The sequence below is a fragment of the Dryas octopetala genome, chromosome 2 (assembly GCF_963921425.1).
Source record: "Dryas octopetala chromosome 2, drDryOcto1.1, whole genome shotgun sequence".
In the NCBI taxonomy this organism is placed as follows: Eukaryota; Viridiplantae; Streptophyta; class Magnoliopsida; order Rosales; family Rosaceae; genus Dryas; species Dryas octopetala.
Genome location: NC_141367.1, coordinates 11,721,868 through 11,735,973, shown reverse-complemented (window position 1 = coordinate 11,735,973; position 14,106 = coordinate 11,721,868). Strand labels below are relative to the sequence as shown.

At 37.4% G+C, this 14,106-nt stretch overlaps 1 protein-coding gene and 1 pseudogene across 1 annotated transcript; one reads left to right on the top strand and one right to left on the bottom strand.

Annotated features, from left to right (window-relative positions):
• Positions 1 to 2,465: 2,465 nt before the first annotated feature.
• LOC147293111 (uncharacterized) lies at positions 2,466 to 5,897 on the bottom strand (annotated as a pseudogene).
• A 6,303-nt stretch (positions 5,898 to 12,200) lies between these two features.
• Positions 12,201 to 13,226, top strand: GUN4 (protein GENOMES UNCOUPLED 4). Its single transcript, XM_086232965.1, has one exon. It carries the CDS (start codon positions 12,331 to 12,333, stop codon positions 13,135 to 13,137), a length of 807 nt encoding a protein of 268 aa, XP_086089091.1. The 5' UTR covers positions 12,201 to 12,330; the 3' UTR covers positions 13,138 to 13,226.
• The last annotated feature ends 880 nt before the right edge of the window (positions 13,227 to 14,106 follow it).

Here is a 14,106-nt window from a genome sequence, read left to right as displayed (position 1 = left end):
AAAGAGACATAAGTAATAAAAATACGTACTATATTTACCTTATCATTGTATTCAATTACAAGGTCTTTAGGCCAAGCGACATGGCTGCCAACAGCATCATCAACAGTTTTTAACTCCTGTCGGACTGGAATGGGAAGCAAAGCTTGTCCATCAATGGCAATGTCAATTGCAACCCGCAGGTTGGCGTCACCCAACGGAACCCCATGCACTTCCTTAGATGCAAGATCAATAATTGAACCATATGCAACAATCTTTCTAGTAGTTCCCAAAGTCAGTTTGCAAGACTTTTCCTAAGCAAACATAGTACATACCAATTAATACATAAATAAAGTGCTATTCAAAACGCTAAAACAACACCATCTCAGACCAATACCTTTACTGTGCAGTCAGCGATGACGTCTTTGTGTACTGCCTCCTTCCTTTCTAGCTCAACCACTGCAGCCTTACACTTTCCCTCATCCTGGCAGCTTGCTTTATCGGAGACACTCCCATGGCCTGGAAGTGTCTTAGGTGTAAGAACACCCTTCTCATTCTCCCGCGCCTCCAACTTTTCAATTCTCTCCAACAACATTTTACACATTTCACGCTCCTTTTCTAACATGGCCGCCAACTCATTTTTTGAGACTAGTTCCCTAGGTTTTCTGGGAATGTTGAAGTATGTGGTAGGGTTGACATTCCCCCCTACTGCCCTTACCCTACCATGGGTGTCCGGAGTCTCCAAAGACATAGTTAGAACGTCCACTGCACCCTCGACTTTCAATTCTCCTTGCTTCTTTTTCTCCAGCAATTCGTCCTGCCACATGTCCATGAAAAATTACATTACACAAAAATGACCTCATCAATTATGAAATCCACTACAATAACAAGTCAGAATGCTTACAATGACATTAGCCACCGATTGTACTTCCTCAGTTAAGTTCCCATTAGAATCTTCACGTGCCTTCTTCCATAGAACGGAACGGTCAAGATCCTCCGCTGCCACATTTTGTTTCCTCTATCCATAGAACCAAATTTAACATTAAAAATGCAAGTGCAAAATGCTAGTTAAACTAGACATGCAGATATCCATTCACAAGCTTACCAAATCCTCCTCCAAGCCTATATATCCTTTTCGCGACAATCTATGGTGATACTTCCTCTTTGCAGTTCTCTTGCTTTGTGCCTCATGTAGTTCCTACAATTAAGTACAAGGAACCAAAATATAACACATATCATGAGGAAAATGGGTTCTTGAAATAACCAAAATTTAATACTTTGCAAATATCAAATGTAGCTGGAGCAACAACTTTTGGCAGCAGCTGGCACAAATGAACAAGCTTACCATAAATGAGTCTGATAGTCGGCGTGCAACAAATGCCTCCCAATGTCGTTTCTCAATGAAGTCCTCATATTGCTTGGGTGGGAGTTTCAAAGCCTCTGGATCGTCCTTGAATGGAAGCACGAATCTGTTTGTAAGATTAGTCTTGAATGTTCTCCACTTAATGCCAGCTGAAGACAGCACCATCTTCTGGCTTGTAGAGGGAAGATCAAAGGCAGCCTATATTTAGGGTTAATGAGGACAAACAATCATTAAAAATGCAGCAAATACCTCAGGATAAACATGCAGCAAATTAACGGTTACAATAGGTAAAATAAAGCTGAAATACCTCAACATCCTCCCAGATTTTTTTTTTAAGTCCTTATCCACCTTCGGCCAGCTTTCTTCAATAATAGGGACTGTGGTCCTCGCCTTAACCCCTATGTATGAAGCTAAAGTCTGACGAGCTTCTCCTACCGGTACACCATGTGTATTATACTGCACTTGAACTTTTCGGCCTAAAGCTTTCTTCACAATTACATGGTGCATCTGTGTAATTCCCCGAGTGGAACTACTATCAGCAATAGTAATCGTTGCTTGCTTCGAACTTGAGCTTGCTTTGGCATCCACATTCTCCTCATCTGCAGGTGGGACTTCGGTTGCCTTTGGTGTGGACACTGCACCTTTCTTTCCTTTTGGCGTTCCCCTACCTTTTCTTTTTCCCTTCTTGCCTTTCGGTGTTGCCATTACTCGAAGATCAAAACTGTAGCAAAATTGTGTAATTAAAAAAAAAAAATTACAGTACATACATAAGTAAGCCATGGAAAACAGCCTAAGTAAGTAAGCCTCTACAAGGAAAATAAACACAAGGTATACACATCTATAAGAAAGCATGGATATACACAAGGAAAACACAAGCGCCTCACCTATATTAATTAATCAATACTAACACTTAGTAAACTTAGTAAATAATACAAGGAAAACAGCTTAAGTAAGTAAGCCATGGAATATTCAACTTGGTAAAATATACAAGGAAAACAGCCTAAAAACAAATACAAATCGTTCTTGAAATGAAAGAAATTAAAGTAGAAAGTATGCAATTAAAGTAGAAAGTATGCAAATTAAATTACAAATTAGCATCAAATTACATGACAAAAAAATGCATGGATTATGGTTTTTGTTTTCTTGAGTGATCAATCCATATGCCCTCGCAATTATCTCTCTTGTAAGTGTTATCACCATCACCAAGTATATCATCAAATTCCTCGACAGATGGTATTTCTTCAGTAAAGGATTGAGCGTGAACACCAGTGTCCCCTAAGTCATCCTCATGTGCACCATCTTGATAATCTCTAGTCGGGGCTGCAAGCACTACTGACCAGCCAGAGTCGAGTGGGTCCTCTACATAAAAGACTTGCTTCACTTGGGCAGCCAAAGCAAATACGTCTCTCTTGTGACCTATCCTATTCAAGTTTACCAAAAGGAACCCTAATTCATCTGTTTTTATTCCCTTGTTGTTCTCTACCCATTCACACTTAAACAAAGGCACTTGAAAACCGTTATAATCAAGCTCCCAAATCTCTTGGATAACCCCATAGAAAGCCATATCAGCGTAAACTGGATTTTTATCCTTCGCGCTCGCCACCTGCATTGTATTTGCCACCAAGCTCACCCCACTGTTTTGGACAGAACGTACCATGTCACTGCCTTTGTGTAATAATGGCACCCCCCTATCTCATAACCCTCGTATTTAAGCACACTCATAGGTGGCCCTTGAGCTAGTCGCCTCACTGAGGGTGTTATGTCATTTGATCCACTGTTTATCTCATCTGCCACCTATATTAATTATTAATGGTTAATTAACACTTTTAAAATATATTAATTATTACCAAACGTTTACAAAGGGTAAGTGCATTGAAAGGGTAATTAAAAGTATAATACCTTGTCACGTAACCAATAGATAAACGTGCGGTTATGCTCATCTAGCATCCACTTTTCACTCTTCTTTTTACTCTTATAAAAGTCACTCAAGTAAGCCTTATGTAATCTGCAAATAGATTTCATAAAATTTAATAAATTGTAACTTACTATAAGTGTTAGTAACTTAGTTATTCTATAAGTGTTAGTGGTGGATAAAATGTAACTTACTCAGCATAAGGGTCGACCTCATCAGCATTCTCCAATACACAACGGTGTGCCTGCTCCCAGTCTTCACGATGGACTGATTGTACCTTAGCACCTGAGATAGGTCTGCTAAGGGTTGGTTGACCCATTCGCGAAGGCGGGATTCCAACTGATTTTGCATCAGACAAATATTCGGAGCAAAACTCCACAGCTTCCTCACCTATATAATTCTCAGCGATGCTGCCCTCCGGACGGTTACGGTTCCTTACAAAACCCTTTAGCACTTTCATGCCTCTTTCAAATGGATACATCCATCTATAATAGACCGGTCCACACAATCGAACCTCTCTAATAAGGTGCACAGTTAAGTGAACCATTATATCGAAGAATGAAGGTGGAAAGATCTTCTCCAACAAACACAATGTGGTTACAAGTTCTGATTGGATTTTATCCAACTTTGACACATCAATCACTTTATTACATAGGGAATTAAAGAAGAAACATAACCTAGTAATCGCGTATCTCACATGCTTGGGCAGCACCGAACGTATGGCTACTGGTAACAATTGTTGCATCAAGGCGTGGCAATCATGGGACTTAAGACCAAATAGTTTCAACTCTTGCATGGATACTAGATTTCTTATATTCGAGCGGTAACCTTCTGGGACCTTTATACCCATCAAAGATCTGCACAATGCCTGTTTCTCACCCCTAGACAGTGTATATGGAGCAGCAGGTAGAAAGGTTCTTTTCGGCCCAACTTCGGGTGCCAAGTCAAGTCGTACCCCTATTTCCATAAGATCTAGACGGGCAGCAATCCCATCTTTTGTCTTCCCTGGAATGTTTAGTAAGGTTCCAATAACACTCTTGCACACGTTCTTTTCGATGTGCATAACATCTAGAGAATGCCGAATGTGAAGAGACTTCCAATATTCAAGGTCAAAGAATATAGACCTTTTTTTCCAACATGGAACATGAGTTTCACCACCTAGGCTGCTCTTTACATGTTGCTTTCCGAAGATACAATTGATACCCGACACTTTAGCTAAGACCTCCTCTCCACTTAGAGGTTTAGGAGCAGAACCAAATTCCTGCTTGTTATTAAACGCTGTCATTTGATTCCGATATGGATGGTGGCGTGGCAAGAACCTTATGTGGCCTTGAAAACTGATTTTCCTACCATGTTTCAGCCTAACACTATCCGTGTTTTCACCGCAGATGGGACACGCTTTATACCCTTTAACGGTGCACCCCGACAAATTACCATAAGCGGGAAAGTCATTGATTGTCCACAAGAGTATACCCCTCAAGGTAAATGTGTTTTTTCTAAACCCATCGTACACCCCATCAATTCCATTCCATAATGCTTTTAGATCATCAATCAATGGTTGCAAATAGACATCTATGTCATTTCCTGGCTGCTAGGACCGGAAATCAAAAGAGTTAACATCATAAACTTCCTCTTCATGCAAAGCCATGGAGGAAGGTTATACGTCACTAAGATGACGGGCCAGCAACTATATCGGCTACTTAAGGAACTGTGTGGGTTGATCCCATCTGCCAAAAGAGCCAACCTTAGATTTCTAGGCTCACTTCCAAAATCTGGCCACTTATGGTCAACCAACTTCCAAGCCGGAGAATCAGCTGGATGACGTAGCATGCCATCGTTGACTCTATGATCGGCATGCCAAGTAAGATGCTTTGATGTCTCACCACATTTAAACATTCGTTTAAACCTTGGAATAGGTGGAAAGTACCACAAGACTTTTGCCGGAACCCCTTCTTGCTCAACCCCTTGCTTGTTTAATTTCCACCTAGATAGGTCACACTTGGGGCGCTTACTTTCATCTTCGTACTCATTTCTATACAAAATACAATCGTTTAGGCATGCATGAATCTTATCATACTCCATTCCTAAAGCAGACAATGTCTTCTTTGCCACATACATAGACAAGGGTAGCACATGACCTTTTGGCAGCATATCACCAATAGCAACCAGCAGTTCAGAAAAGCTAATATCAGACCACCCATGTTTTGCCTTCAGATTGAATAGTCTAACCAATGCAGATAGCTTGTTGTACTTCACACAATTATCATATAAGGGTCTCAATCCTTCATCAACATAATGACTAAACTCGTATGGATTATCATGGAAATTATCAAAGGCACTTTCGCACATGTTTACTGTTTCGGACCCACAGACACTAGGTTCTCTTTCGTTTTCTGTATTTCTACTTGTACAACCAGCAACTTCACCATGCCATATCCACTTTGCATACCTTGTGTCAAAACCATTAAAGTATAGATGCTCCCTAATCACTCTAACGGTATGCCTTTTCAGGTTTACACATTTCAAGCAAGGACAATGGATGTACTTCGGATTGGTAGCATTCTGTAATCCAATTCTCAAAAAACTCTCAACTCCCTCCTCATACTCCACAGACCTTCTATCAGCATGCATCCATGTTTTATCCATACTTTTACACAAAATAACACCATTTTAATACGAACCCAATTAAACATATGCAAAAGGAAGCATATTAACTGATAATATATAACTAATATTAATGTCAATTTTAATTAGCAGAAACTCATCTAAAGAACACATATACCTTTACCTAGAACTCATCAAATATTCAATTATATTGACACCATATGACCTAGTTGAAGCCTGGCAATGTATTGGGTTTAAACCTATATATCATTACCTAGAACTCTACCCTTAATTGCAAAACCCACATAATATATTAGACCTCAAACCCAAAATCAAACGAATTAACCACATACCCAAATTCATAACACAGTCGACCCAAGTTCCATATTTCAATTAAATACAAACAATTCCAGCACCCAAATTCAAACAGACCCAAGTTCAAACAATCTACAAAACACCCAAATACAAACAAATCCAAATTCCAAAAACACCCAAATAACAAAACACCCAAATAGCAATGCATACATGTTCAAACAACTTGCAGATATTAGAACCCTTAATCCGGAATCTAAAATTCAAATTAAAAAGAAAAAATAACAAAACAATCTCATCAAATACCTGAAATCGCGAAGGCTGGGTGGGGGTATCGGGAAGGGTTCTCTGGGTCGATCTCGATCTCGCGACATTGTCCAGAATCTTCTCTCCTCTCTCTTTCTCACTTCCCGACTTCTCAGACTTCTCTATGTCTCTCTGTCTCTCTGTCGCCTTCGCTCTCTGCAAGCCTTCGCGCGCGCTCAACCCATCGATCTCGATCTGCAAGCGTTCGCTCTCAACGTCTTAAGGCTGGGTGGATTGGAAAACCAGCTAGCTAGCTTAACCTTCGAGCTCAATACATATATCTTCGTTAGAGATTGATGAAGAAGATGATGAGTTAGGGTGTGGGTTTGAGTCTGGTTCAGTTTGGATGTGAGTGACTGAGTGTGGGTGTGTGAGTCTAAGTGTATAAACGCGGGCTGCAAAATTTTTTTTAAGTCACGAACAGTACCCCTATTTTCCCATTCTAAAATTTAAGCATCATTTATTTGTATAGATATCACTTTTAAATCAGGGTTAATAAATTTGTCCAACATAATATATCACATTCAAAATCCTTATGATATATAAACTAGTTTAAATATCATTTTTTGAAAAAAAAACTTTTAAACGATATTAAAAACCATATTATATCGAATACCCTTAAAACTGATATTAATCTAGTGATATGTATGAGCTTTTTTGTAGTAGTGTTTATATATGCATTTTGGTCTATTTAATTTGGTTAATTACTTTTTTGTCACTTTTTTAAGAGTTGTCATTTTCTCTCTTCTTTCATGTTCATTGCCTACTAACCAAGAGAAGGTTTAAATTGATAAAACATGTAATCAATCTAAAATACAGGTTTAAGTTGGGCTTGATTATTGAGGACACAATTGATGTAGCTAATGTCATGATCATTGGAAGACCAGTAGAACAGTTATTCAGAGTTTCCTGCTAATGTACAATTTACAAATCATGTTCGCACCATTGGAACCAATCAAAAAATTTCTTATTGCACTTGGTGATGACCTTATGTTAGTTATTCTTAATGTATACAAATATAAATCATTTTTCAATAGCATATTTCACAAATTTTAACTAGAACTCTTCACAAATTCATAAAGTAAAGCTGTCACGACAGCTTAATATCCACAAATCTACTATATACAAGATGATCCCCCACACAATAGAATGGTGTACTGGGTCACATGAAAATCCCAGTAAAACCAACTTATAAAGCAACAAATACAATTTAAATTTAATGAATGCACACTTCAAAACATAATCATTAGAGATGTAACTATACATTCCACATAAAAACTCAATTATTTATGTAACTTTCTACCCATATAGTCATTTGTTAATTATATAACATATCACATATTGTCACATTGAGAAAATAAATATGAGCTAGAATACACTTGAGACTCCTCATCTAAAAACACACACACGGATCATACACTCCAATATGATGCGTATATATAGGCTCATACACGCAAATGCACACTAGATAGAGACATACTAGCGCACTAACTGTTGTGGGGCCTGTTACTGGGGTAAAATACTGTTGGACATAAAATACATCATCTTTTTATACATTAACTCTTTAACTTGCTTGCTAGAATTTGATATTTTGTAGGTTTTCTTTTGTTTTTGTGTTTTTAGGATTTTCAGGGCAATTTGGTGAAACGAGCTGAAATGTGCATTTTTTTTAGACAAATTTGGGATTCCGGATGCAATACAAGGAAGAAGTAACGAAATAAGGCCCAAATGGACCACTAGAAGGCAGCTCACATGCAATGGCCTCGGCCCTGTGCGCCACAAGGCCTTACAACCCATCACAAAGAGGCACCGCCACCATTAGGCCAAGCACAAAGCCATCAAGGGGTAGCTGTACACCACACCAAGCCGCCAAAAGTTCACCACAAGGCAGCCCGTGTGCACAAGGAAGCCTTGCATCAAACAAAGCCATCATGGATCTATTCTTTCTTTTACTATGATTGAGTTATAAATCTCATTGTCATGTTAGAAATAGAATGAAACCCTAATTCAAAGTTCTAAGAAACCCTAGAAGAAAATGATTGTTGGTTGCATATGCTAAATTCTTAATCTCTGTTTAAAAGATATTCTAGTTTGTTTATTCTCTAGGATTGGCCATCTTAGTGTTTTATGCATCTAGTTATTGTTAGATCTTAGTGGGAGAGGGTTTAGAGAACACTAGATCACAAGTGACAAATGAATTAATGAATTTATGCATGGGATTATTTTATGTAGAATAAAGGAGGCATTGTTACCACCTATGATTTGTATGTTTTGCTGTTTCATAAAACTTAATGACTTTATACATAGTTAGCCCTATGATAGTCGGCCGTAGCCAAAGGGGAACATGTACGTGTAGTTAACTGCTTAGGGAGACTATTTTGAGAACTAAGTTCATGCATAAAGAAACATAATATGTTAATAACAGTTGCCACTAGTAACTAGCCAAACCTAGCTGGTAGGCAAAAGTTTAGCATAGTTAGGGTAATACTAAGAATTAGGGTGGATTCTAAATGCTATCTTGACAATGAGAAACCTTTTACTTTTATGCACCTAGGTTAGATATCACATCTCAACCCTCCTGCTTTTTACTGCTTTCAATAAATGCAAGTTAAGTAAATTAGTACCTCTACCAATTTCATTCCTCGTGGGATCGACCTCGTACTTATACGTTATGGCCACACCAAACGATTCGTATACTTGCAAGCTACAACTTGGTATTTATTTCAAATTTCAAGTAAAACAAGTTGTACAAAAAGTGACAACAAATAACCTAGGGTCAAGGGTAACAAATCATTAGTTATGTTCTCTTCACAGCAAGCTAAGGTCCATAATACCAAGGTCGAAAGACGTTTTTGGTCCATGTAGTATGATTGAGTCGCACTTTGGTCCCCGTCATTTTAATTTGCTTTTTTTAAGGACCATGTTTCCATTAGTGTTGCAATCAGGTCCAATCCGTCAAAATCGAGACGGAAAATGCCTACGTGGCACCACTTGATTGGCTTTGAAGTAGATAATTTTGACGATTTGGACCTGATTGCGACATTAATAGAACCACGGTCCTTGAAAAATGAAAATTTAAATGACGGGGACCAAAGTGTGACTCAGCCATAGTACAGGGACCAAAAACGTCTTTTGGCCTAATACCAAAGCGATGAAAATATATTATAGATGTTTTGGTACTCAATCATAAGTTCTGTTCTTTTCACCGAATAACATTCATAGCATGCTAAAGTCCATAATATCAAAGCATGTATACTTGAAAGTCCATAATACCATTTAATTCCAATTGTATATATATATATATATATATATAATCTTGATCTCGTTGGGTCCGTCTCGTCGAGTACTACAAAATGAAGGTCTCAAACTATACTTTCAGTAGTAAATACCTAACTAAATAATAATGGGAATACCTAGAAATGTGTTTCCTTAATTTCTAAATATAGCAAATGAATACCAATAACTCCAAATAATTCCCATAATATTATTTGTAACTCAAAATAAAGTACGGAAAATTTGTAAAGCGTCACAATATCTACTAAAAACAATGAGAAAGAGACGTAAGGTAAACTATGATTTCTTTTATACTTCATTATGATTTCTTCTAAGTAGCCACATTTAATAAATGTTTGTTCATTGTCCTGCAATTCCTTGATTTTTGTAATTATTTTATGAGTAATTCTATTTGTCCACACCAAGGAATAAAATTTCGGGTTTCGAGGAAATTTCGATCGAAATTTTGAATATTTTTAAATTTCGACAAAAATTAGACAGAAACGACGGAAATTGTTATCAAAATACAGAAATTTTGAATGAAACTTAACCATATGTTTATTTAACATATTATCTACTACATTGATAAAAAACATTGAAAACACTAAATTATATGGTAGGTTTCATGTGATATATGATTAATATAATGCGCGCTGGAGGCAAATACTGTTAAAAAAATGTTTCACTAATTAATAACTATATAATGAAATTACACGAATAAATCACAAATGTGGCAACGGGAAGTAGCAAGCTTACTCAAAAGGACTTGGAAATAGTCTTCGATAGTCAAATTGAGCCGAATTGGGTTAAAAGAGAACTGACTCGGTGGCAGCAGCGGCGACATCAGTTTTTCCTAAAATTCCAATTTCACAAATTCTCCAAATTGGAAAACCAAACATTAAGGGAATGAAACCCCATGGTGATGGGATAAATTTCTTTTTCATAATTTATTTTTACAAAGATTTAAGCTAAAAAAATTGGATAGTGATTGTTTTTAAAAATGTTTGTTTTAATTAAATTTTTTATAATTTAGTTTGACTCCAAAGTTTACTATTTTCAATAATGGGTTTTTAATCTTAATTTTTGTGTCATTGGAAATGTCTCGAGCTCACGAACGCATACACTTGAACCGTTCGTGAATCGGAGTTACGGTTTAAAAGTTACGGGCGTTTGATTGTGAGGGGCTTTTGGGTAATTTCTATTTTGAGTTTTAAAAAGTTAAAAACCCAAAATTAGGCTAATCAACTTCACTGTCCTACACACAGTGACACAGTACAATTTTTTTTTATTCTTTCATTCCTTTTCCCTTTGACTTTCTTTCCTTCCTTTTCCCGTCACTTTCTCTCCTTCCTTCTTCCTTCCTAATCTGAGCCACCTCTCATATCTCTCTCCCAATTCCACTGTGAAGTCTCAGATTTATTCTCTCTCCTCCCTCTCCCTTCCAGATCTCTTCTTCCTTCTTTTCCTTTCCTTCCCTGATCTCCCTCCCCCATCTCTTCTCTCTCTTCTCTCCTCCCTCCCCAATCATCACTCTGTTCGATCCGCCGCTCTCCTCCGGCCACGACTGGCCTCTTCCTCCCTTCTCTTCCTCTGGCTCCGCCTCCCCAGCTCAAAAATTTCGCCGAAATTTCAAGAATTTCGGGAAATTTTTGAAATTTCGACGAAATATTTCAAAATTTAAATAAAATTAATATGGTATGGTGTTAAAATTTTCATACTCCTCGAAAACGAAATTTTACTTATTGGTCCACACTTATCTAACCACATTATGTGAGAGTTGTTGTGGTGATGCTATATAATTAATAACATGAGTGATATGCAAATAATTAAAACTTAAAATATACATTAACTTATTTTATTAATTGACATGACATAGCACGTTAGCTGCCACATAATGTGGTCAGCTAATATATACAAATAACATTACTCTTATTTTATTTTGTTTAGTTGTCAATGTGATTCTTCTATTTTAAGTGGGGCCCACTCTTATACTATTTTGTTATTTTATTAGACAATTTCTCCATTTCTAAGTGTGACCACCTCTATTAAAGAGATTAAAGAGATGTTATAATAGATAATACAAAGAGATGGCCTCCTTAATATTTTTCTACTAAAAAGTAAAAACAATGAGTAAGAGCCTCTCGCACGTACGTAAGCGACTAGTATATATTAATAATGTTCCTTTGTCCGATGTACTGAAAACTTGGGGATGGGGAATCATTGTTTTTAATTTCATATTCTTTTTTTTTTGTGCTAAATTTTTAACTTCATATTCGTATTCTTGACCCCTGTGTTTTTGGTGGGCCATATATATAATATATGTTAGTAAATAATATTAATATTATATATCAAGTGTATAGAAGGATCAGGCCTCACCCGTCTCTAGCCAATCAAAATCGTCAATGTTATTGCTCGTGATCAGCTCTTCAATTCCCTCTTCACTCGTTTCTTATCTGTCACATATCCACCACACTCGACCCTCCACCCTCTCACAGACTGACAAGCTCACAAACTCACAACACATCCCCTAATCATACACTCCTCAATTCTCTCCTCACCACCACCACCACACCTCTCTCTCTCTATGGCCACCAACTCTTTCCAATCCACATCCCACAATCACCACTCTCTCCTCCACCACCACCACCACCACATTGACACTCCTCCCTCCACCCTCTCCTCCTCTCTCTTCCTCAAACCCACAAACACCAATCTCACTCCTCTCTCTCACTCTCTCTCTTCCACCAAAACCTTTTCAATCTCACCCACCACTTCACTCTCCACCTCCTCTTCCACCCAAGCCATCTCCTTCGACCTCCTCCACCAACACCTCTCCACCCAAAACTTCCGCGAGGCCGACGAGGAGACCCGCCGCCTCCTCATCGTCCTCGCCGGCGACGCAGCCCAAAAGCGGGGCTACGTCTTCTTCTCCGAGGCCCAGTTCATCTCCGAATCCGACCTCAAAGCCATTGACGACCTCTGGAGACAGTACAGCAACAACAGGTTCGGCTACAGTGTCCAGAAGAGAATCTATGAGAAGGTGAACAAAGACTTCACCAACTTCTTCATCAAAGTTGGGTGGATGAAGAAGCTTGACACTGAGGTGGAGCAATACAACTATAGGGCTTTTCCTACAGAGTTCATTTGGGAGCTCAATGAGGACACACCAGAGGGTCATCTGCCATTGACGAATGCTTTGAGAGGGACCCAGTTGCTGAAAAATATTCTAAACCATCCAGCTTTCAAGGCCACTGAACAAGAAGAGCAAGCACTCCAAGACATTAAGGCTGTTGAAGGTAATATTGGTAGTAGTAATGCAGGGTTGAAGGGGTTGATGGATGGGTCAAAAACCTTGAGCAAGAGGGTGCTCAAGTCAGACTATAGCTTTTGATTCTGTAACATTACCCACTATATGCACAAAAAATTAAATTATTATATATTTGGGTTTTCCATTTTTATAAGTGTGCTTGATTGCTTCTACAGTCCTACTTTTCTTTTCCCCTTTCCTTCTTTTTCTTTTTCTATTAATTAATATTTAATAATACTAGAAGAATTAAATCTGTTTTGTCAAATTTGCTCATCAAATAATATATCAATAATTTTTTTTTATGTCCTTTTTATTTTTATTTGGGTTTTGATTCAAGAATGTTTGAGCAAACAATCAAATGAATTTATAATATTTTTGAAGTGTGGAATGTGTAGAAACCTTAAAATTTGCAATATATGATGATGATTAAAATAAGTAAAAATAATAATTCAATAAATTTGAATAAATAAAACATTATTACATTATCATTCGGTAATTGTAATATTGCTCATTAAATTTGTTGGTGCCTACAAAAGGCAAGATTTAAGTGGTAGTATACTTTTTAGCTAGACAAGTGGCAGAATTCCTTATAATAGAATATGAATTGAACTATGTGAAATGTGACCAATGGGAGCGAGTGCGTGGAACGTTAACAGTTATTTTATTTTGGCCTTTGGAAAGGACGAACACAAACCAAAGCCTGCCAATTCTGTTTTGTTGTTTGTCTCTTTGTGAAATTTTATATTGTATTTGGGGTTTTGACGACAATGTAGTCTGTACATTACACTAGTACTGGCCATAACCAAACGAAGCATGTGACAGTGAAATTGAATAGATTAATTAGAAAATTTTAATTAAAGAATTCTAACTATATTCCATGTCTTTATTTATGTCTTTATTCATGACATGAATTTCACTTTGTGTCTACTAAGGACTGAAATTTTCATTTTATGTCAATTAAGAATCCTGTTTTTTTAGTTTTTACCTCAACTTTGACCCGATATTGGACCCATCAAATCTTTACTAAATTTAACAAACTTATACTTAGTTTAA

Excerpts from the sequence above, each read along its gene's own strand:
- GUN4 (XM_086232965.1), top strand. The coding sequence starts at position 12,331 with ATGGCCACCAACTCTTTCCAATCCACATCCCACAATCACCACTCTCTC.